The 24,616-nt window shown below is 42.0% G+C and overlaps 1 protein-coding gene across 1 annotated transcript in view; it reads right to left on the bottom strand.

The window, feature by feature from the left end:
• The window catches only part of TYRO3 (TYRO3 protein tyrosine kinase), a 334,891-nt gene that overhangs the window by 215,740 nt on the left and 94,535 nt on the right, over positions 1-24,616 (bottom strand). Inside the window, exons 3-5 of the mRNA XM_073608643.1 lie at positions 20,255-20,355; positions 19,968-20,141; positions 8,902-8,988 (exon numbers count right to left, since the gene is read on the bottom strand). Coding sequence (XP_073464744.1) covers positions 8,902-8,988; positions 19,968-20,141; positions 20,255-20,355 — 362 coding nt within the window. The remainder of the gene's footprint in view (positions 1-8,901; positions 8,989-19,967; positions 20,142-20,254; positions 20,356-24,616) is intronic.

The raw sequence follows: 24,616 nt of genomic DNA, 5'->3' as shown, positions 1-24,616 counted from the left end.
CTAGCCTGCAGAGAGTCTTGACCTCAACCCGATAGAGCACCTTTGGGATGAATTAGAGCAGAGACTACGAGCCAGGCCTTTTCGTTCAATTTCAGTGCCTGCCCTCACAAATGCGCTTCTGGAAGAATGACCAAAAATTCCCATAGACACACTCCTAAACCTTGTGGACAGCCTTCCCAGATGAGCTGAAGCTGTTACAGCTGCAAAGGGTGGCCCAACTCAATATTAAACCCTACGGACTAAGACTGGGATGCCATTAAAGTTCATGTGCGTGTAAAGGAAGGCATCTCAATACTTTTGGTAATATAGCATGTCCTAAGGCAGTATGATGAACGCCACTGTTGACTTCGTCCTCTGAAGATACTAATTTCTTGATCACCATGCTAATCCGATGTCTTCAGTGCCTTCAGCCACTAACTTACAACTAGTATGTTGATTAGGAGATCTCACTTGACCCGGACTTCTAATCTGCATCCTATTTCTAGGACAATGTTGCTGAAACTCCTGAAACCAGGGACAGCCATGCAAACAACATTTGTGAAGGAGATCAACTTCTGTTTCTTTCAGTATAGGTTTTCTAAAAAATATTCATACACCTTCATCCCTGCTTTCACGACCCTTTTGTTAAGAAACCAGTGCAGTTATCGTAATGTAGCTTATATCACTTAAAGAGGTTGTAAACTCATAAAAAAAAACCTGTAAGACAAAAGCATAATGAGCTAGTATGCATCACATACTAGCTCATTATGAAACACTTACCTTAGAACAAAGCCTTCCAGCGGCGCCCGCACACCGATGAGACAGTTGACATGCTGTGATGTGAAGGGGAACTGTGGACACAGATAAGAAGTGGAGACTGCTTCAAAAGGGTGGGAGGTTTGTAGTGTGAAGGGGGCTGAGGACAGACTTTGCGAATATCCTGCCCCCAGCCACCCCGATCCCTGGGAAAGTTATCTGCCCTGAAACCAGTCCCTGCTGCCAAAACGTTTGGGGGGTGCTGACCTAAACCACTAATGTTATTGGAGTGCAATTATTTCAGCAAGGACCGTCCAAAATAGCAGAATATACCAGTAGGTGTTGCTACAAATAAATCCTGTAAATGTAGTTCCCAATTCCAACTTTTCTAGAGAGAATTCTAGAGATATTTAGAGTACATCTCATATAGATTTAACAATGAACGTGTAGCATGAGGGCCTACCTGACTCGATATATGTTGAATGGATATTAATTAAGTACTTCACACTATGAAGTAGTTGGTAAATCTAAAGAAGATTGAATGGAAATTGTACAATTAATTTGTAATGGATATCGCCATGAGTGGTACTTTCTTCAGCTGACTATCACATCAACCAAGACAGCAGCTTCTAAAAAAACAAAAACCGAATAGTCCATGAATGCCTGGTTTGGCCCTGTTTTGACCAGAAAGTGAATCACATGATTTAGAGCAGTGAATTTGAGATCACATGGTTTATTTTCAGTGCTTGGTGCTAACCCCCAACAGCTGAAGATTGGCATTCGTTTGAAAAGAACTTATGACATCAGATGACTGCAGTCTGCCAGCAACAGAGCGGTCCAATCAGTGAAGTGTAAAATGTTAAAAAATACAGTACTCATGGGGCCCATTCATACTGTGTGCCGTTACCTGCATTTCTCCTAATGGAAAAAAATCTCTAGGTGTCATGTTCACACCAGAACTCGATGTTTCTTTGCGTTTTCAATAGTTGTGCAATTTCTGGCAACATAATATTTTACATAATTTGTATAAAATAGCACTGCAATGAACAGAAAGCCATGTAAAACACATACAAAACACCTCTCCCCCACAACAATATGGTCAAAGGAAATATGCCTTTAAAAAAAAAAAAAAAAAAAAAAAAAGCTATGCAGAAAACCAGAAACATGCATAAAAATGCACAAGAGCACAACTGACTATAGGTGCATTTTTAAGTGCATTGTAGTGTGAATGGGCCCTTACTGTGAGTTTATAGCTACAATCCCATTTCATCCTCAGTGACTGCGCACAATAAATGTTCTCTCCTCTGCGTGAAGTGAACGAGAGGTATAGATTTCTGTGCTATAGTGTTAAAAGTAACACGGGAAGGGTTATTCACTTAGGCTGCATTCACACCTGAGCATTTCAAAGGTGCGCTTTTTACCACGATTTTCCTGCTTTTTTGTTCAGGTCACCAACGTAAAAGGCAGAAAAATGCCTATAATCTTCCCCAAACAAGCTCATGTTCTTTCTTGAGCTTAGGACGTTTTTCAGGCATTTTGCTTCAGGTGATAAAACGCTCATGTGTTAACAGGTGCCATTGAAATGAATGGAATTTTGTTTGTTGGGTGTTTTTCAGGCGTTTTTTCGGGCGTTTTACGAGAGTTTTATGAGCTGAAAACGCTCAGGTGTGAATGCAGCCTTAAGGATCTGCTTATTAAAGAAAGCATACTCTGAATCTACAAGCAATTCATTTCCAAGACATAAAACTGCCGCCAATGTAAAGCTAAATTTACTTGTAGGCCATTACATAAATCATTCTACTATTTCTAGCCTCTGCTTATTCTTCAGTGTTTAACCCCTTGTTGGCTACCAACATCAAAGCCACATTTTAAAAGGGCGATATTGTACAGCAGAGGCAACTTCCACTTGGGGAAGCCATGTAAATACTTAAAGAGTATGTAAACCCCAACATTTACACCCCAATGAATTTCTCTTATGTTCTCTTTTTTGGTCTTTTAAACATACCATAAAAAGAATTTTGTTATATACAGTATCTCACAAAAGTGAGTACACCCCTCCCATTTTTGTAAATATTTTACTATATCTTTTCATATAACAACACTGAAGAAATTACACTTTACTACAATGTAAATTAGTGAGTGTACAGCTTTTATAACAGTGAGAAATTGCTGTCCCCTCAAAATAACTCAACACACAGCCATTAATGTCTAAACTGCTGGCAACAAATGTGAGTACACCCCTAAGTGAAAATGTCCAAATTGGGCCCAATTAGCCATTTTCCCTCCCCGATGTCATGTGACTCATTAGTGTTACAAGGTCTCAGGTGTGAATGGGGAGCAGTTGTGTTAAATTTGGTGTTATTGCTCTCACTCTCTCATACTGGTCACTGTAAGTTCAACATGGCACCTTAAAGTTGTTGTAAACTCATTGCAACAACTTTATGCTACAGGTAAGCCTATAATAAGGCTTACCTGTAGCTATCCAGGATATCTCCTAAACCTGCACGGTTTAGGATATATCCCCTGTCCCCTGCATGTGCTGATGACATTGGCACATGCGCACTGGGGCAAACTGAAGCAATGGCACGTATGTGCTGTTGCTTCATTTTGTGTGCCGTTATCAGTGGCTCCCGTGCGCATGCGCGGGAGTGACATCATCGCGGCTCCGGCCACGGTGCTGGAGCCGTGATACCCGAAAGTAACCCCCGGGAGAGATGTCGCCGGCCGGAGGGGGAGACGAGGATGGCTGCAGGGGGCTTTGTTCTCAGGTAAGTAATTCATAATGAGCTAGTATGCTATGCATACTAGCTCATTATGCCTTTGTCTTGCAGGGTTTTTTTTTTTTTTTTACCAGGGTTTACAACCACTTTAATGGCAAAGAACTCTGAGTATCTGAAAAAAAGAATTGTTGCTCAACATAAAGATGGCCTAGTCTATAAGAAGATTGCCAAGTTCCTGAAACTGAGCTGCAGCATGGTGGCCAAGACCATACAGCAGTTTAACAGGACAGGTTCCACTCAGAACAGGCCTCGCCATGGTCGACCAAAGAAGTTGAGTGCATGTGCTCAGTGTCATATCCAGAGTTGTCTTTGGGAAATCGACATATGAGTGCTGCCAGGATTACTGCAGAAGTTGAAGGGGTGGGAGGTCAGCCTGTCAGTGATCAGACCATACACAGCACACTGCATCAAATTGGTCTGCATGGCTGTCGTCCCAGAAGGAAGCCTCTTCTAAAGATGATGCACAAGAAAGCCCACAAAACAGTTTTCTGAAGACAAGCAGACTAAGGACAGGGATTACTGGAACCATGTCCTGTGGTCTGATGAGACAAAGATACATTTATTTGGTTCAGATAGTGTTAAGCGTGTGTGGCGGCAAACAGGTGAGTTCAAAGACAAGTGTGTCTTGCCTATAGTCAAGCATGGTGGTGGTATCGTCATGGTCTGGGGCTGCATGAGTGCTGCCGTCACTGGGGAGTTACAGTTCATTGAGGGAACCATGAAAGCCAACATGTACTGTGCATTACTGAAGTAGAGTATGATCCCCTCTCTTCAGGGACTGAGCCGCAGGGCAGTATTCCAACATGATTCCAAACACACCTCCAAGATAACCACTGCCTTGCTAAAGAGGCTGAGGGTAAAGGTGATGGACTGGCCAACGACTACAAAATAAATAGCCCCTATGAGGTGGAGAAGAGGACAGTTGAAGGAATATAGTAATTTATTAAACAACTGGGCATCATATCAACAGGTATTTGTCTGTAACTGCAGGGTCATTAAAGTGATAAATCATGGAGAAATGTGCATGTATTGCAGGCATGTAATGCATATGATTTTGCCTTGACATACACTATAGTCCATAATGAGAATTATGGACAGAAATTGAGATAGGAGCATGCACTGATCAGCCATAACTTTGAGACCACTCACATAATATTGAGTAGGCCCCCTTTTGCTGTCAAAACAGCCCTGACCTGTCGAGACATGGATGCCTCTAGAAAGTATGCTGTGGTTTCTGGCACCAAGCAGTCAGTAACAGATACTTTTAGCCCTGTAAGTTGCGAAGTGAGGCTACCATGGATCGGACCTGTTTTTCCAGCACATCCCACAGATGTGGTGCCTTGGAGCGGCTCTGCAGCTTATGCATGTATTTACAAATGTGTGCTAACTAAACTCCTGTTCTTAACAAAATAACTGTTAGACAGGATAATTTGGTTGGTAGCAGACTGGTTGGCGAGTTGAGCTGGGAATTTTCTTTGGTTTTGTTTTGCATCCCACAGATGCTCAATTGGATTGAAATTTGGAGAATTTGAAGGGAAGTCAACTCCTGGAACTTGTTATTGTGTTCATCAAACCATTCTTGAACCATTTTTGCAGTGTGGCAGGCGCGCATTAACCTGCTGAAAGAAGCCACTGCCACCAATACCGTTTCCATGAAGGGGTGCACTTGGCCAGCAACAGATTTTAGGTGGGTGATCTGTCATAATATCCACATGAATGGCAGGACCCAAGGTTTCCATTGCCAAGAACATCGCACTGCCTTTGCCCGCTTACTTTTTACCTACTGCAGGTAAGCGGCGCACATGCACCCAGACATCCATATGATGATTCATTAGTCCAGGCCACCTTTTTCCATTACTCCGTGGTCCAGTTCTGAAGCTGATGTGCCCATTGTAGGCACTTCTGGCTCTGGTCGTGGGCACACTGACTGACCTGTGGCTACGCAGCCCCATACACAACACACTGTGATGCCCATTTCTTCTGCTTTAAACACATCAACTTCAGGGACAACATGTATACTTGATGCCAAATAAATCTCACCAACTTTCATGTGCCATTGGAAAGGAATAATCAGTGTTATTAACTTAACCTGTCAGTGGCCATAAAGTAATGGCTGATCGGTATAGATGTCTAAATTGAAGAAGCAAGAGGAGGAAGAATTGTATGCACGTATACACAAGGTCTTTACAGAACATACCTTATGTTTTTACTCAGGATCTTTCTACCAGCCTTTGCCAGCAACATCCTGGCTAAACATCAGTAAATTATTACGTCTGTGTTCAGAGGCCCAAATTTGTAAAAAGGTGATGTGTCCTTGTATATGCCTGCAGAAGTATGCATGCTCATTGGAGCTGCGTGAGAATGACAGCTCCACTGACACCAAGTGAGGAATATAGCCTGAAAAACATGCAGCAACACATGAGGATGGAAATAAACACTGTACAGCTCTTCTGAGCAACACCTAAATAATAACCAGCCAACTGCAATGCCACACAACTGCTGAATGGTGCTTAGTACCATTTCTATCTAGGATGTTCATATAATAAATGCATTAAAATGTAAGAAAAACTGGTACATTTTCTGAAAAAAAAATATTGTTCTCATTACTCTATAAGTACCATGAACAGCTTTAGCTGAGTAGGTGTGAAGCAGCAAAAATAACTCTGCTCCCAACTGTGTCCTTTGAGTACCTTGTGTAACTAAATTACCATGAACTATTCAACAATCGGAGGATAGAAATCGCAGTTAAAGGAGCACTATTGTGAAAAATTTTGCAGTCAGGTAATTGCAAGTTGTAAAAGCCCAACATCAGCCAAACCTTTATATTTCATTTTGTTTAGAAAGGTTAAAGTGGTTGTAAAGGCAGAAGATAAAAACCTGTGTTAAGCAGCTCCCCTCAGCCCCCCTAATACTTACCTGAGCCCATCTCGATTCAGCGATGTTGCATGAGAGACTTGGTTGCCTGGGACTCTCCCTCCTCATTGGATGAGACAGCAGCGTGGTGCCACTGGCTTCCGCTGCTGTCAAAGTCAGTGAGCCAATGAGTAGAGAGGGGAGGTGGGGCTGCGGCTCTGTGTCTGAATGGACACAGGGAGCTGCGGCTCGGGTGCCCTTAAAGGCAAGCTGCTTGCTGTGGGGGCACTCAACAGGAGGGAGGGGCCAGGGGCGCCAAAGTGGGACCCAAGAAGGGGAGGATCAGGGGCAAGTATAACATTTTTTTTTTTTGGTAAAAATAACAAACAAGACTTTAGTATCGTTTTAAGGTTAATAACCTTTTTAATGCTACTTGTACCCCTAAAGCAGTGTTACTAATCCCACAACAGTAAAATCAGTCTGTCTGCAGTAAAGCATGCTTGTTATACTCACTGTGTAACATAAGGGGTTAATTCTCTGCATTGTGTAAAAAGGCTATTTGATTATGTCTTCTCTGTTCCTCCCCTTCCTCTACAGTCCCCAAACCTTCTGCTGATAGAACAGAGCCTTGGGGCAAGCTGCACATGCTCAGTTTGGTGTGTAGAAAGTTTTTTTTTCTTTTAGAGAGTGCATGTGATCAGTACAGGATCAGCATTGTCCAGGCAGATGGTCAGGGGTCCTGCAGTCTCATAGGACAATCAGGGGATAACCAGACACTGATAGAAGTCACAAGACTGCTATATACTGCTGATGAGAAAGGGTATTTAGCAGTTTATATTTACTAAAACTATTGCATTTCCGTGTTATAGTGAATGCAGGGTCCTGGGTTTGGTAACACTTCAACTTCAATAGGTTGTAGGATGTCAACAGGATGTGATGGCAAATTTCTACAAATGGGAACACAGATCAAATTAAAAACACTTTAGTAAAGTGGGGAAGGGATAAACTAATGACAACTTTTTTATGTTTGTATCTTCCTGTCCTGACGATTCCCGCACCCATCATTTCTTGTATAGGCATCACAGAAAAAAGAGGTAGAGAAAAATCCCCATAGAGGGACCACTGACAGAAATGATAGCTCTGGCCCACACTAACCATAACAAAAAACAATGGCTGGGGTTAGGCTTTAATGCATAAAATGATAATTCATTTACCGAATCTTGTTTTTTATTTCACATGCCTTTTTTAGATTTTCTGTACATCTACGTCCATATCAAACAGTCCAACAAAAGTGACAGGGGTTGGGACAAACTAACACTGCCAAGGGTGCTTACACTGGTCAATTTTTATTATTATGGTTTAAATCAGGGGTCTCCACACTTTCCAACTAGAGGGCCAGTTTATTGGCCCCTATCATTGGTATCAGTGGCAGGAATAATGCCCCATCATTGGTGTCAATGTGAGAAATAGTGCCCCATCATTGGTGTCAGGAGGAGGAATAGTGCCCCATCATTGGTGTCAGTGGGAGGAATAGTGCCCCATCATTGGTATCAATGGGAGAAATAATGCCCCATCACTGGTGTCAGTGGGAGGAAAAATGGCCCATCATTAGTGTTAATGGGAAAAACAACTGTTTCCTGTTGTTGACGTAACAAGAATTATGCTCCATTGTTGGTGTCAGTGGGAGGAGAAGTGCCCCAAGGGCCAGATAAAGGCACGTTAAGGCCACAGTTTGGAGACCACTGGTTTAAATCATTAAAAAAAAAAAAAAAGTCTACGACCCCTGGAGTTGTTATAGCCCATGGTCTCGGACATTCTTGCTGGACAGCTTGGCCTTCCATGTAAATGTTAGGAAGAATACAAAAAAAAAAAAAATGGAAAAAAAAAAGGAATGCATATAGTGATTCCTGTTAGCTGAATTCATTATTCTTAGTGATCCTTTAATAAGTGTTAACAATACTAAGCAGACCTTTTATAGGTCAACTGTTGATCAATTCTCTTGGGATCGAGAAAGACCTACTGGTTAAGGATGGCTATAGAATGTTATTCCCCACCAAGCTGGACCAACTGTCGTTGTGTGACTACCCAATGGACAGGAGATGCGTAGGTATGGTTAGCACCTTTTTTAGACTTTTTTCATTGAGAAGAAGAGATCTGCCCAGCAAAGAAACCCAAAAGTAACCCATATTTTCCATTGTAGCATCACACTACATCTTTGGACAAAAAGCTCCACATTAGACCTTCGGCTGAGGGTTGGGATCATGCGGTTTGTTGGTCAGCCTTCACAAAATGACGGTCCACTTTTATTCCTTTAAAATGTGAGTTTCTGCAATCACCTGTGTACACGCTTCCTAGCCACAAATATAAATTTCCCCTCAATATTTTCTGGAACTGGAGTTCTATTTCCATATTTCCCCTGCTGTGTCATCCAGTGGTGAAATGCTATATTGTGCTTCAAGCAGTAGTCTGTTAAAAGGGCATGCAAAGACCATATTATACAAAAGAGCTGTACAAATATATAGAGAGCTTTTACCTTTGACATGTACAATGGCAGTCCTTGATGATGATAACCCCTTTGAGTTGTGAGCTTCACAAGAGAAGACTGTGGTTTCTCGAATTCCTGCAGAGAAATATTATTTGTAGTAAATTGTATGTACATCGTTGAGGGAAAACTATAGCATTTTTGAGCCTTGGGCTCAATGGCTCAAAGAAAACAAGCACAAATAGCAGTTATTGCCCCATGTGCTCATTTTCTTCTTTTCAATAAGTGTCCTTTTTTGATTAATATTTAAACTTTACAGGGTAAAACTTTACGTTACTTTTTGCTGTAAATACACCAGAGTTAATTTCTTTGGGTGGCTATCAGAATCCAGGCTGAATGATTGCTCTAAGAAAATTAATTGAGTCGATTCACTAAAGCATAACCCATATGGTATCTCCCTGCAGCTAAATTCATGAAAGGTTCACTTTAACCAGAGTTCCAGGCATTTAAAAGATATATAATTAACTCAATAATACATCTTTTTTTTAAATGCAGCCTCTTGTAGTCTCTGTACAGTAGAACACAGACTGGGAGAGGAATAAGCAGTACTAGGAGCAAATCAGTTGTGCTGCAGTGTTGATGTGCTAACAATGGGTATGTTATAAGGGAGAGAGAACAATCTGATGCTTCTTATTTCATTGTCCATCACAAGCTGGGGAGGGGAAAAAGACAAGACTTGTAGGGGTCAATAAACTGCAGTAATAAAAAATATACAGTCTCCTTCCCTTCCAGATAGGTCTGTGTGGAAGAGCTGTGTAAATCTCAAAACTGGATGGATAGAAATATGCATTTTTAACTGCATATTTAGCTGGAGTTCAGATTTAGTATGTCAGTGCTTATATAATGTCACTCTACAAAGAACCATTATTGAATAGTGGCCCGCCCAATCTGGAGTCTTCCAACTTCTGCTTGCAGGCGTTAATAGATTACCACTGCAAGGGTTAGAACCTAGGCCCAAAAAGCATACAATTACATATGGTTGCAATCATGTACATAATATGCTATAAACAAAAAAATTAAAACCAAATACACACACAAGGGTTTTATTCAGTGGCGGCTGGTGGGTTCTTCTTTTGGGGGGGACAGCAAACACCCCCCCTGTGGCTCGGTACCCCGTCCCCCTGCTGGGCGGCGCGGCACTGCCAGCAACCCCCCCCCCAGGCACTTACCCGCTCGTGTGGCTGGGCTGTGGTGTCCTCTCCTGAAATGCGGACAGCGGCGGCTCCAGTGTCCACTCCTCAAGCTTCCTCCATCGTGTGTATCCTCTTCTGCCAAAGCACTAGGCATCCAATAGGATCACCTTATGTTTTGGCCAATTGGGAAACAGGTCTAACGGCCCGCCTCCTGATTGGCGGGGAGCAACTTTAGTGTGAAAATAGCAAACATTTATTTGCTAATGTCACACAACTGGGTGGGCTCGGAGCGCAATGCTCTACGCTCTGAGCCCACCCTTTTTTGAAGCCTATTAGAGCCTATGGCTCTAATCAGGTGATTCAAAAAAAACACCCACCCCGCAATGGAATCGATAGTCTGGTGCGCATGCGCCCTCTATGGACGGGCCACCACTGATTTTATTATATATGCTAATAAGATTATGATCACATCCACAAACAACTAAAAATCAAAGAAATCTTTCCCTTAAAACCCATAAAAATGCAGCGATCTAAATTTGGCTGCTAAATTTGCCTAGCAAAATAAATTCTGTAACATTTGCTTACACTCGTGCTAAAGCACAATAGCTTTTCTGACATGAATATCACAGGCAGAGCTGGATTATGGCCAAATATGGCCCCTGGCAAGAGAACAACTTAGGGCCATGTTAGTTTATTACCAGATGCCAGTGTTACATTAGGGACTCATTTAGATTTTTGGATTGCGATAAGTCGTGCATTTCACCATGTTACAGCATTGCGCCCATACTGCATTACACCAGTGGTATGTTGCAAAAAAATGTCAGGTCCATTTTTTTCTTGTGTTAAAATGTACTGCTGTCAATTGCATCATTCCTGCTTCTTTTCATAGACTAAACTTGAATGGTGGACCATGCCTTTCTAGTGTCGAGCTAAAAAAATGACCCCAAAACTGCAGATTTCTACATGCATTTAACTGGTCTTGAGGCCTTAGTACTTCCAGGGACACCAATGATCAGGCACTAACATCAGCAACAGGGCACAATTCTCCCACCGATACCCATGATGGAGCACAATTCCTCCCACCAACACAATTGATGAGGCACAGGTCCTCCTACCAACAACAATGATGGGACACTATTCCTCCTTCTTAAACCAATGATGGGGTACCATTTCTACCACAGACAACAATGTTGGGGTACTATTTCTCCAACTGACACCAATAACAGAGTACCATGCCACTGATGGACAATATTCCTTTCACCAACACTAATGATGGGGCACTGGTCTTCCCACTGATGCCAACTTTGGGGCAGTATTCCTTCCATAGACACCAACATTTGGGAAGTATCCACTTCTATTCCTCTCAACTGACCACCGGCATTTTTTCTCTCACTGACCACGTGGCATTGTTTAATCACAATTTTCCCAGGGAATTTTCTACTCCTACTGGCCATAATCTAACCCCCAAAGCCTGAATAAAACTGTCCCTTTACTTAATAAGTTTGAGACCCCTTAACTAGAAACTTCAGATGCCTCCACATTTCCAGCTACCCCCCTAGGATTCTTTTATTCCACTATGTATTTAAACTGGGGGCCAATACCAAAGATTAGTCACTAAAATGCAGGCACTTCCTTAAAGCTGTTGAAATTTGTACACCAATCTGTTTTTATTAGTAAAATGTTTTTTTCAAAAAGACATAAAACCTGTATTGTTACATTGCTGATGCTTTAAAAAAAATTCTGCTGTTGATTAGAACTGAACAGGCACATCAGGTGAATTCCTTTACTGCCTGAACCTGTTGTGCTGCCACTGACAATTAACACAGCACAAGTCTTAGCTCGCCATCAAGCATATCTATGTAACACGCATGGCTTAGACGTAGTTGGTTTGCTTTATCTTTAATGTGCTGTGAAGTGCTCTGTGCCATCTATTTTCATGTTGATTGTTGTCAGCCATATCAAGCAAAAAAGATTAAAGCAGCAAACATACAAGTATGATCTGACTAGGAATACTCCATAAAATTGAAAGGTTATTTCTACCATCTTTACAGACCTATGTCAAGGAAAAGAAAAAGAGAAAATAAAAATAAAACTGGCCATAGATGGATCGAATCTTGGCAGGTTCAGCAGGGACCGGACGAGATTCAAACCATCTATGGGCAGTCTAACTGTACCCAGGTTACTTAGGTACAACTTTTCTACATACGGTTACTGCCAGTGGCTATAACCGCTAGCAGTACCAATGTATTCTGCTGGCTGGGATTGCTTCCCACGCCCTCTGCTGGTGGACTACAAAAGCACCTCCGGAGGCATTGAAATTGAGCAATTTTCTTTCCTTCCACCTATGGTACTAAGGCCAGAACGAAGTTATCATGATGGAACAAAAGTTATCTGGAGTTAATATGACACTGTTGTGTTCCTACAACACTGTTGTGTCCAATCAATAGTTTCCCCCAACAGTGGCCAGCTGGCTCCATTTACAGACATGAAAGATGGGGGATCATCACCCCATCTGATCACAAACAGTAATTTCAGAGGGCAATTTTCTTATATGTTCTAAAAGGAGAACAAAGCTAAGTGTGCTAAATTGTACAGCTGCCTGAGCTGTGGAATAATTTTCATTGTGTCTGTTGCTGTAGGATATGAGGAAAAACAGACCTTAGGGTCCCCTTAGACAAGAGAGCGCATATCTGACTGTTTTGGGAAGGTCTCATGTCTACAGGAAATCCTGATACTGCTGGCCTCTTTGTATCTGTGGTTCTTTTAATTGAAAATGAAAGAAAACCTGCCTGACTGTCATCTTAGGCAGCTACTCCAAGTCAGCAGATCTAAGAAAATTCAAAAGGGGAGGAGTCTACCAGCGGGTTTGCACTGTTTAAGCTATTGTGCCTCCAAGATATGAGAGGGGAAGGGTGTCTGATTCACACAGTGATATAAATACATACATTTAGCCTGTGTGTCTATGAGCTGATCAATAAGAAAAACATGTTCAATGGCCATATGATGCACAGATGTCAAATGTCTCAACTCATTCTGGCCACCACACTTCAAGCCTCCCTATTGGTCCCTTAATGTGATAGATGATCTCAATGACAAATATACAAATATACTCTATATACAATGGGTAAAGAAAAGAATCACCCCCCCCCCTCTAAAATAATCACATTTTGTTGCTTTGAAGCCTTAAATGAAGACAGACACAGTTTTTGTTTTATCCAGCTGTATTTACTAGTGCAACTTTTAATACCCAAGTGATAGATATAACACCAGCATGTCAGAAAAAAAAAATTCAAAAAAAGAATCACGGAGTTGGAAAAAAGGATCACCCATCCATGTCTCTTCTATCCTGACAAGTGCTCCAGTCCCTGCTGCAAAGAAACACCCCATAACAGGACATTACCACCTCCATGCTTTACTGTAGGAATGGTGTTATTTGGGTGAGCTGTATTGGATTTCCACCAGACATATCATTTAATTTTAATCTCAAAGGTGTTATGGTCAGATGAGACTAAAATTGAATTATTTGGACTCAACGCCAAAGGATATGTCTGGCAGGAATCCAACACAGCTCACCATCCAAATAACACCATTCCTACAGTAAAGCATGGAGGTGGTAATATCCTGTTATGGGGGCGTTTCTCTGCAGCAGGGACTGGAGCACTTGTCAGGATAGAGGAAAAAAATGGATGGGCCAAAATACCATCAAATTCTTGAGGAAAATCTGCTGCCCTCTGGGTCATTGTCATGTTGGAAGTTATACCTTCTCCCCATAGACATCTTTCTGGCAAAGCACACAGCAAAAATGACCACACAGTGGTTGAAGGAGAAAAAAGGTGAATGTCTTTGTATGGCCTAATCAGAGCCCAGACTTAAACCCCATTGAAAATCTCTGGAATGACTTAAAGACTGCAGTCCACAAACAGTCACCATCAAATTTAACTGAACTTGAGCAGTTCTGTAAAGAAGAGCGGGCACATATTGCAAAGTCTAGATGTGCAAAGTTAGTAGAGACATATCTCAACAGACTAAAGACTCTAAAGAGTAATTAAAGCAGAAGGTGGTTCAACAAAATACTGACATAAGGGGGTGATCCTTTTTCCAACTCTATGTGATTCTCGTTTTTGACATTTTTTTTTTCTGACATGTTGATGTTTTATCTTTCAGTTGGATGTTATAAGTTGTAAATACAGCTGGATAACAAAATCTGTGTCTGTCTTCATTTCAGGCTGCAAAGCAACAAAATGTGATTATTTTAAAGGATTTAAAGAGGGGGGGTTGATTCTTTTCTATACCCACTGTACATACAAAAATTAGTTCAAGAAGTTAATGGAACGTTTTGTACACAAACTACACAGCCACTAAAAGAATTTTCAGAAAGGATTTGTACAGAATAAGTAGAAGAAAGGCTAAAACACAGGTAAAACAGGTTGTTGTTACTCACCTTGCAAATAATACATTACACAAGACGTCTCTGACAATTCTTGGGAAATAATCTAGATTATTTCCTAAGAACTATCAACACAGTGTATTAAATGAGACCATCATTGACTTTATCTAATAAAGAGTCCTGTTTCTTAAATGCTGCTTCTTAAAGAGATCCTGTGACCAGACCATTAATTTGAGGAACAATCTTATCATAAGGTTATGTATGCATTCAATGCATATTATTTACCTGTACTGCTGTGTCTATCTAATAAACAGCTGATATATGCAAAAGTTTAAACCAATAAATATATGTGATAAACTTAACAATATCATGATGAAAAATTAATTACATGACATAAATAAACTTAAACGTACAATAAATGTGCAAAATAGCAAAACCACTATAACTTCAGCTGAACGGCGCGCGCGCATGCGCACTAGTGCACGCATAACGTGAATCCTTTGCCTGCCTATAAAAGCTGCGTTGCTGTTTAGCAAATTGCTGGTTTGTCTCTCAGCTTCCCTGTGATTTTGTTCCTGTTTCCTGCTGATCGATTACCTGTTGTGACCTGGATTGCCTTGACCTACTCTGACTCTCTCCTGGATCTTGACCTTTGGCTTGTTTAATGGACTTGTTTACCTCTGGTGTTTGACCCTTAGCCTGTACCCGGATTTGCCTTCTGCTGCCTTTCCCTCTGCCTGTGACCCGGATTTGTCTTCAGACTCCAGTATCCTGACCCTCTGCCTGTTTCTGGAACTTGCTGTTGTCTTCTGTGTTTGACCCTCAGCCTGCTCCCGGATTTCCTCCCAGCCTTGAATCTCGGCTCCCAGTCTGTCCTGGACTTTGTTCTCCTGCTGACCCGCTAGGTCCAACACCTACCTGCACAGCTACCCGGCTCATCGCTGACCTTCACGCAAGATCTGCCCAGCCTGCTGGTAGCTTGTGCCTCTTCATGCAATTCGCCCTCTGTACCATCTCCAGGGGGTGGAGTGCGCTTAGTCGCAAGAGTGAACCGCTCTCTGCATCTTGGTCTCGGTGAGTACCTAACCTGACATCACCTCTGTTATGCGAGTCCATTGAAGGACGTATTACTTTTAAAGGGCCATACCATACATCCAAATATATGTGATCATCACATATATGCATATAAGAGGAGATTTTCAAGAGGGACCCTAACTGAGTGGAACCACAAGGCAGCCCCTAAGAGGGGAAAGCGATACCTGACCTGGCATTTTGCGGATCCACCATTTGAGGTGAACGTAGGAGTAAACGGTGGTGGGAATCACTGTTTGATATAATTAATACCACACGTACATGTAAGAAGATCCTTTTGAGAAGTTAAGAATTTACTGGATGTTTATGTTTTTCATTGAGAGACTTTGAATCTATTTAAGAGAAGTTTATTCACATTTATGCACTGGTGCAATTGATAATCGTTTGTATATGTACACATTTACAGAGTATATGCAATAGAAGATAGTGGAATGATGATATTTTGCACATTTATTGATATTTTGCACATTTATTGTACTTTTAAGTCTTATTTATTTAAGGTAATTAATTTGTCATCACGATATTGTGAAGTTTATCACATATTTTTATTGGTGTTTATACTTTCCAATTTATATCAGCTGTTTATTAGGTAGGTGCCGCAGTGTCACTTTAATATTATTTCTATATATACACTGTAGGTGTGGGAACACATTTTTACTATTTGTGACATTTGTGAAGAGGTAGCACAGGATACATTTATTTATTTTTTTTGTATTTACCTGCATTGCCTCCCTTGTATAGAAATTCAATAGTTCCAAGACTGCTATTGGGTACCATGTGTGCCATCCAGGGCCATCTTTAATACTGATTGGACCCTGGGCAAACATTTTCTCAATTCTGAGACATACATTAAATAGCAGCTAGACTCGAAATCAGTTTACTGCAGCAGATCAGGCAGCAATTGCGATTGGTTGCCAGAGCTTGCAGCATATCATTGCCATATCATTGCCACTCACTGTATGGTTTCTAGAAGCTAAAACACATTATTTCTGCTTGCTGATTGGTTGCTAGAGGTTACTGAAAATCCTTACCGCTGGGTTGAGGGGTGCGCTACATATGGAATTTGGTATTAAGGGGTGCACTACATATGGAATGCGAGCTTGAGGGGTGCGCTGCGTATGTAATGAGGGGTTAGGGGTGCGCTACATATGGAATGTGCTATGTATGGAATGCGGGTTTGAGGGGTGCGCTACATATGGAATGCGGGTTTGATGGGTGCGCTACATATGTAATGCGGGTTTGATGGGTGCGCTACATATGGAATGCGGGTTTGATGGGTGCGCTACATATGGAATGCGGGATTGAGGGGTGCGCTATGGATGGAATTCTGGGTTGAGGGGTGCACTACGTATGGAATGCGGGATTGAGGAGTGCGCTACGGATGGAATGTGGGTTTGAGGGGTGCGCTACATATGGAATGCGTGGTTGAGGGGTAAACTTTGTATGGAGTGCAGGGCTGAGGGCTGTGTACATCCAAGTTCTCCATCCCCCTAAGTAGAAAGCTCTCTCCCCAGATAACAGTTCAGAGCTCACCCCCTGTCCCCCCCACTACAGTGCAGAGATTTTCTCCCTCCCCAAAGCCTCTCCTAGCATCTAGAAAACCTCACAGTCAGAGTGTAGCTACAGAAGATCAACTAAACTAAAAGGACGTCTGTCTGTGCAGGCTGCTTCACGAGGAGCTTCTTCTGCCTGTGTACATTCCCTGCCCCCTCTCTCCTCGCTCTCACTCCTCTGCTCTCATATAGAGATGTGTAGAGAGGACAGGGATCGGAGCAACCGCTGACAGAGGAGCGCTGTCACTTGTAAATAAAGAAGCAGCCCTTCTCTGTATCTATAACTGACAGTAGTGACAAGTGGCGGGACTCCAGCAGGCAGCAGCATGGGCTCAATTGGCAGCTGCTTTGGGCCCCCCAACAGTGATTGGGCCCTGGTGCCATCCACAGCAGACTCTGAGCTGTCAATTAAGTGACATTCTACAGTATTCCCCTTCACTAATCCCCAGCAGCTGTCATGTAGGGAGTGGCAGGGAAGGAATCTGACTTTTCCTGAAGTAGTCAGATATTTTAGCAAGTTTAAAGGTACATTGGAAGTTAAAGCAGAACCGCACTTCCGCTGTAAGAAACAGCGAGCAGGCAGGATTTTATTGCAGAAGAGACATGTACTGTCTCTTCTGCAATAAAATGCTCCTACCTGACTGCCTGCCCACTGTCTTCTCCAGTGCTGTGAACTGAGCTTTGCATGTGCAGCTTAGTTTACAGTGCCGAGATGACTAGGTCCTGCGCAGGATTGAGGTCACCCCCCGCCGGCTAATGAAATGGCCAAAAGACCGGCATGTATTCAAACATTTTGGCACCAACAAGGGACTGTTGGACAGGTAAGTGATCACCCTTTAGTTCCACTTTAATAATAATAATAATAACCCACCACCCCAAAAAAAAAAAACAAAAAAAACGCTGCCAGTATTTGCTTGATGTTTCTTTGCTTTTCCCTGCAATTTTTTAAATGGGTGACAGGGTCTCTTTAACCACTTGCTTACTGGGCACTTAAACCCCCCTCCTGTCCAGACCAATTTTCAGCTTTCAGCGCTGTCGCACTTTGAATGACAATTGCGCGGTCATACAACACGGTACCCAAATGAAATTTTTATCATTTTTTTCCCACAAATAGAGCTTTCTTTTGATGGTATTTGATCACCTCTACGGTTTTTATTTTTTGTTAAAAAAATTTTAAAAGACAGAATTTTTGAAAAAAAATTATATTTTTTTTAATATTTTGTTATCAATTTTTGCAAACAGTTAATTTTTCTCCTTCGTTGATGTACGCTGATGGGGCGGCACTGATGGGCACCGATAGGTGGCAGTGATGGGCACTGATGGGTGGCGGTTATGGGCACTGATGGGTGGCAGTGTTGGGCACTGATTGGGCACTGACTGATGGCAGCACTGCTAGGTGGCACTAATAGGTGGCACTTGTGGGCATTGATAGGTGGCACTTGTGGGCTTTAATAGGTGGCACTTGTGGGTTTTAATAGGTGGCACTTGTGGGTTTTAATAGGTGGCACTTGTGGGCACTGTGGGCACTGGCAGATGGCACTTGGAGGCACAGATGAGGCATCTGTGCCTCCTTCCTCTTCGGGACCGATGTCCCTTTGACATGAGCCGGTGATCGGCTTTTTTTTCCTCCTCACGCTGTCAGCGTGAGGAGAAAACGAAACCGATCACCGAGCTTTTGTTTACATCATGTGACCAGCTGTCATTGGCTGACAGCTGATCACATGGTAAGGGGCCGGGACCGGCCCCTTACTCGGATCTGTGATCATCCGAGTCTCTGTGACTCGGTGATCACAGCGCGCACACCGCGCGCCCTGCAGGGTGCGCGCGGTGCGCGTGCATAGGGGAGGACGTCATATGACGTCCTCCCGGAGATTGAGGTCCGCGCTGTAGCCGTCATTCGGCTATGGCCCGGACCTCAAGTGGTTAAAGAGAAAGGCTGGCCATAGACAGATAAATATTTTGATCCACCTATGGGCAGGCAAGTTGTACTGCAATCAATCTATCATTTGACCTTAGTACAACCAGCCTGTTGGGTTTTTCTTATGCGATCACTGGTGGTAGCTATTGTATTCTGAAGGCAAGGAAACCTCCCGCTGCCAGAATACAATAGCGCACCGGGAGGGATTTCGTCATCAACACTGACTATGTTGATGGTGGAACCAAGCGACTTTCTTTCCTTCAACACATAGTTGAAGGAAAGAAAATTGCATAATCTATGGCTTGCTCAACCGAGAAAAAAAACATTCCCTCTGGGTAATCTATGTATTGTGCAAGGATTTTAACAAACTTTTTTGCAGATTACTGCCTTTTCTTATTCTGAAGAAATAACTGTTTGTTTGTCTGTGCCCATCTGCAAAGTGAATGTGAATGGGAGTGGCTTCATAATTATCAGTCAGCTGCTGCACTTGCAGGACTCTCAGGAGGAAAGTGGCATGATCTGCATGCCTTTACAGGTGATATACCTTTGGGAGTATCTCACCAAAAATTACCGTAAATTTTTGTTGCATTGGATGACCAAAATCTGACTTATATCCTTATATCTTAGTGCATACTTCTGGGAAAAATCAGTAAGCCAATCACACAAGAAAAATTACATTTCAGGGGGGCGTCCCATGCACCACCTTTGTACAGAACGCCTCCAGGTCGCCATATTACAACGCTGTAGATTGAAAAGGAAAGATAGTTTTTAATAACATTCATTTGCAATATGACTTATGTAGCAATTGTAATTGCTATATTATTATTTTTTTATTTGCTATTTTTTTCTCATGAAAGCAGAGTTGAGTGACCCTTTAAAGGAAATGTATATATCCTTCCCATCCCCGGCTGCCTCTGCAGAGAGCAAAATTGCAGATGCAAATTTCACCTCCAGCTACAGATGAACGCAGGTACCTGGTATAAACAGGACTGATGGTGAGCTATCTGGTGTCTCCCCAGCAGTAGACCCTCTCACAAACCACAAAATGGTCAGCGGCCCAGGTGGTCCAACAGCTGCACATGTAATGTTGAAGGGCGTGTTGGGTAAAACAGCCATATCTTTTGGTTCCATGGTGAAATATGGGACACCTAAAGCCAATTAAAAACATAAAAGATTGTAATCAGAAACAGTAGAATCCAGTCAGCAGGAGAAATTCACAAAAGTATTGGTTGCATGAAGAATTACCACAGGAGTGACCTACCCTCCACCGTGATCCAGAAGCTATCGGACACAGCTTTCATTCCTTTATGTTCAGCTTCGCACCAGTATCTTCCAGCATCCGGATGCTCAACATTTTTCAAGCTGCAAAGACAAATGAGTTAATGTTCGCCAAAAGTGTTTAACACCAAAAAAAGGAACCCCATGCCATGGAGGAATACAACCTTACGAAAAGCTGCATTTTACTTTAACTAGTTTTCACTTGTTTCAGATACATTTTCACATTTTGGGAATAAATTTGAAAAGACATATGGAACAAACGTTTTAGAAAGGAGGGCTTTCTTTTGGTGGGACTGTCTTTCAAGGGGAAAAAAAATATAATTAAGGCAAATTAAAGCAGAACTACATTGCATCTGAGCACCACAAACCATAAACACCATTTACTTAATTTTTAATATTTAAAACAAACTCCCCCATCCATCCATGTCTCCATGCTTTATTTTGTCGAAAAGTCACTTTGAAAAACACCCCCTGGCATTTCTGGCTGTGGTCATCATGAGTAAGGGCAGAGGATTCATGTAGCATTTATTTCCTGGAATCCATCTGCCCATTGCTCAGACATACAGGCAGGAGGGTGTGCTTAGCTGAGAAAACCCCTCCTGAAAACTCCTGCGATGTATGACATAATTTGCCTAGGCCACAAAACCAGGAATTAACTGGAAAAAAAAGTTTAAGACAGGAAAATATGATATACTTTCCTATCTATTTGCAAATACAAGCAAGTATATGGATTAAAAATAGTGTTGATTGAGAGAGTGAATTTCCTCTTAAAATAAAACGCTAAAAAAATACTTCTCTTATCTGGTCAGTGATCATTGTAGCCTCCCTGGCGGTATTCCCGAGTGTGGCTCGGGGTTAAAATTCAGTACCATTAGCGGTAACCCCGAGCCACACTCGGGATCGCATTGCAGGATCCTGGGGCGGCTTTACTTACCTTGTCCCCGGGATCCTGCGATGTCACCCGCAGTGTCCGAGGACTCCGTCCTCCTCTGAAGCCTCTCCGTGCCAGGCTCCGTTCCCTGCGAGAGGCGCGACACACGGGGCGGAGCCTGGTGGCAAATTAAAAAAAAAGTAAAAATCATAACACATACAGTACTGTAATCTTACAGATTACAGTACTGTATGAAATGATTTCACATCCCTTTTGTCCCCAGTGCTTTGGCCCATGCCCTGCATGCAGTTTTACATGATATATACTGTTCTTTCTGCCTGGAAACTGGAGATTGTCCATAGCAACCAAAAAGTGTCCCTTTACGTCAAAAGTGGCTTTAGACCAGCTAGAAAACAGCGATAGTAAATTAGAACACTTGCAGAATTGAGCGATAGTGAATTGTGGGGAAATTTATTTTATTACTATTTTTTTTTTTTTTTTTTTAATTATTTATTTTTATTTATTATATTATAATTTATGTTTTTGTGTTTCAAACTTTATCATACCCGGGATATCTACTAGACTCTGGTTTGGACAGATTTAAGTGTGTTATTGTTAAGATTTACAGACCTACAATATAAAACGCCAAATTTCCATGCAAAATAATTGTACCGCTTTCAGCGCCTAAAATCCGAAATAATCATACCGCCAGGGAGGTTAAAAACTACTAGATTTAGTATAAAGGGAATACTTTTTTAAATATAAGTTAGGTTTCTAGTACAAAGCATGGCAAAGTTACTTACATATGACATTTAGGGCTCATGCACACAAGACGTATAAAAAACACCAGCGCAGTTGCCACGAAAAAGCAGCTATAAAAACACACTTTTAGTCGCTTTTTTGACTAGTGTTTATGCGCTTTTTTGCCATTAGCGGTTTTGGGCGTTTTTACAATAAAAACACTCCCTTATAATGTAAAAACACCTAAAAACGGCAAAAGCGTCTAAACAAAAAAAAAAAACTTCAGACGCCCCTAACAGCAGCTGTAAAAACGTCTTGTGTGCATGAGCCCGAAGGGTTTTTTTTTTTTTTAACCGTAGTGTCTACAAAAAACTAACCTCAATGAATGAAAGCACAAAAAACACCAATGCAAGAATGGTATGCTTTTTTAAAATATATTCTTCAAAAGAAAAAATTAAGTTTAAGTGGGAGGCACTCACCTATGTGAATGTAGCATTGGTCTGGTGTGGCAGCTTTGTCCCCTTCTGCCTTCTACACCAAGAACTGAGCAATCAAAGAGCACTGATTGCTCAGTTCTTGGTCTTCAGTCAGCCGATGACTGTCAGTAACCAGCTCTCTGCTCTGTCCCTCCAGCAATCACAGTGTCTGGCTGTGGAGGGTGTAGGAGCAGCTGGCTCATCAGGCTCTCAGCAGCGCGCTGAGAAGTTGAGCCTGCTGCCGGTCAGATCCTGACATTATTATTGGGATCCTTTTAGAGCCTAGACTGGTTTTGTGATGTCAGTCGATGTTGGCTAAATCTGGGTCACAGGAGTGTAGAGCTAAGTGCTTTGACCATAGTCTCCTTTAAGTCTAGTTAGAGATAATAAGGTGTTAATTAGGAAAGCCCTTTAGGTTTGCTTCAGCAACTCTTCCTGTGTAAAAAATGTACACACTGTAATGATTTGCTTATGGCCAATGACACAAATGATTCTGTCACTAGCAACAAATTGCCAGCGTCAGGATCACTAAAAAGGCTGCCCGAGTGTCCCTATGGAATTGCTACATTTGAAACAGAGGCAGCAAGATGTTGCTCTGTCGCTGGCCTGAACGCTGCTAAATCTTGATCACTAGTGATAGGAGCCACATCTCACTGTCTTAGCTAAAGATGAAGCTACTCCACAGGGACAAAACAGGCAGCCTCCTAGCAATCCTGCCTGTGCCCATTTTGACAGATTGGCAGCAGTGGGATCGCTAGTGGCATAGTCACCTGTGTGTCATCAACCTTAGACAGCAGCCGCTAACTACAATGTGTTAAACTCTGTTTAGCTTTGCAGCTGAAACACTTGTTTCTGCTGATCAGTGCTTAAAGAGCTGCTAACTGCAGCGCTGCTACAAAGATCAGGACCTCTACTGTCAAGCTGACAGCTGCATAGAAGGGTTGATGCTCAGCAGGGATGGACTCTGGGGGCATAGGAGGCATCTGCTAAATCCCTAATTGGTTAATATCACCTACTAGCTATATAACTGTAATAAACACAGGTTAAAATAGGCACACATCCCCTAAATAAATACTACAAGGTAGTTTCAGTAAATATATATTTTAAATTAGAAATTATGTTTATCAAAAAAAAATATATATTGCCGTTGCTATCACATTTATCTATATATAAAAAAAAAATAAAAAACAGAAATACTACTGTGCCTGTGTCAACATGAATGGTAAGCTGCAAACACAACTGTGAGATATTTATCACAACCAAAGAAAAATTAAAGCGGGGTTCCACCCAAATTTTGAACAATATCTGTATGTATTTTCCTTGCCTAGATGCTGACATGCCATTTAAAAAAATTTTAATCGCCGTAATTACCTTTTATTTTTCTATTCTTCTTTGCACTTCCTGGTTCTCCTCCCGTGGGAGTAGGCGTGTTTCTAGCCTCTCCCAGACTCCTGGGAGCTAGTCTCAGGCTTCCCAGGATGCCACTGAGCATGTGCGGGAACGAGCGGTGAATGCTGGGAGCACAGCATTCACCACATCCAGGAAATAAATGCTTGTGGGCTTCAAATGCCCACAATGAAGATGGAAACCGCCTGCAGTGAATAATATAAGTTATTCTTTCCGACAAAATCTGACACAGGCGGACATATTACACAGAATATGTGAGTATGTAGTGCTGAGAAGAAAAGTTTGTGAATGAACTCAAAAAAAAAAAAAACGATAGATAGGTGGACCCCTGCTTTAAAGTGTTGCGCTATTAAAGTGACATAAAAAAAACGAATTGTGCTCAATATTAAATAAAGTCTCAAATTCCAGTCTGTGTCAAAATAAGTGATCTATATTCTTGTGATCTATAGTCCTGTAGCCAGGGGCCAGAGATGAGATAAATCATGTTCCCTCTACCGTAGAGGCCAACCACCACCAAGCCAGATAAGGTGTATTCTTACCAGAACAATAGGACCCCCTGTCAGGAAGGTCAAACACGCTTTGGGGTTACAAGGGTAATGTGCATATTCCAGCAAGGCTCACAGATCCAGTAGTGGTGTCATCTCCCAATGCGACCGCCAATAAGATCACGAACTCCCACAGCGTAATGCAAAGGAATAAAAACACTATATAGTGTAAAACCTTGCGAGCTGATATTTATTAAAAAAGGAGTAATGCTCACAAAATCAGATGAGAGATACGCATAAAAACACATCCAGGCAGGGAAAATGGCATCCGGCTAAACTTCCGGGTAGCGCGATGACATTGACAT

This window comes from Aquarana catesbeiana, linkage group LG13 (genome assembly GCF_042186555.1).
Source record: "Aquarana catesbeiana isolate 2022-GZ linkage group LG13, ASM4218655v1, whole genome shotgun sequence".
Lineage (NCBI taxonomy): Eukaryota > Metazoa > Chordata > Amphibia > Anura > Ranidae > Aquarana > Aquarana catesbeiana.
The sequence above is the reverse complement of the archived record's forward strand: the minus strand, read 5'-3'. Positions and strand labels throughout refer to the sequence as shown.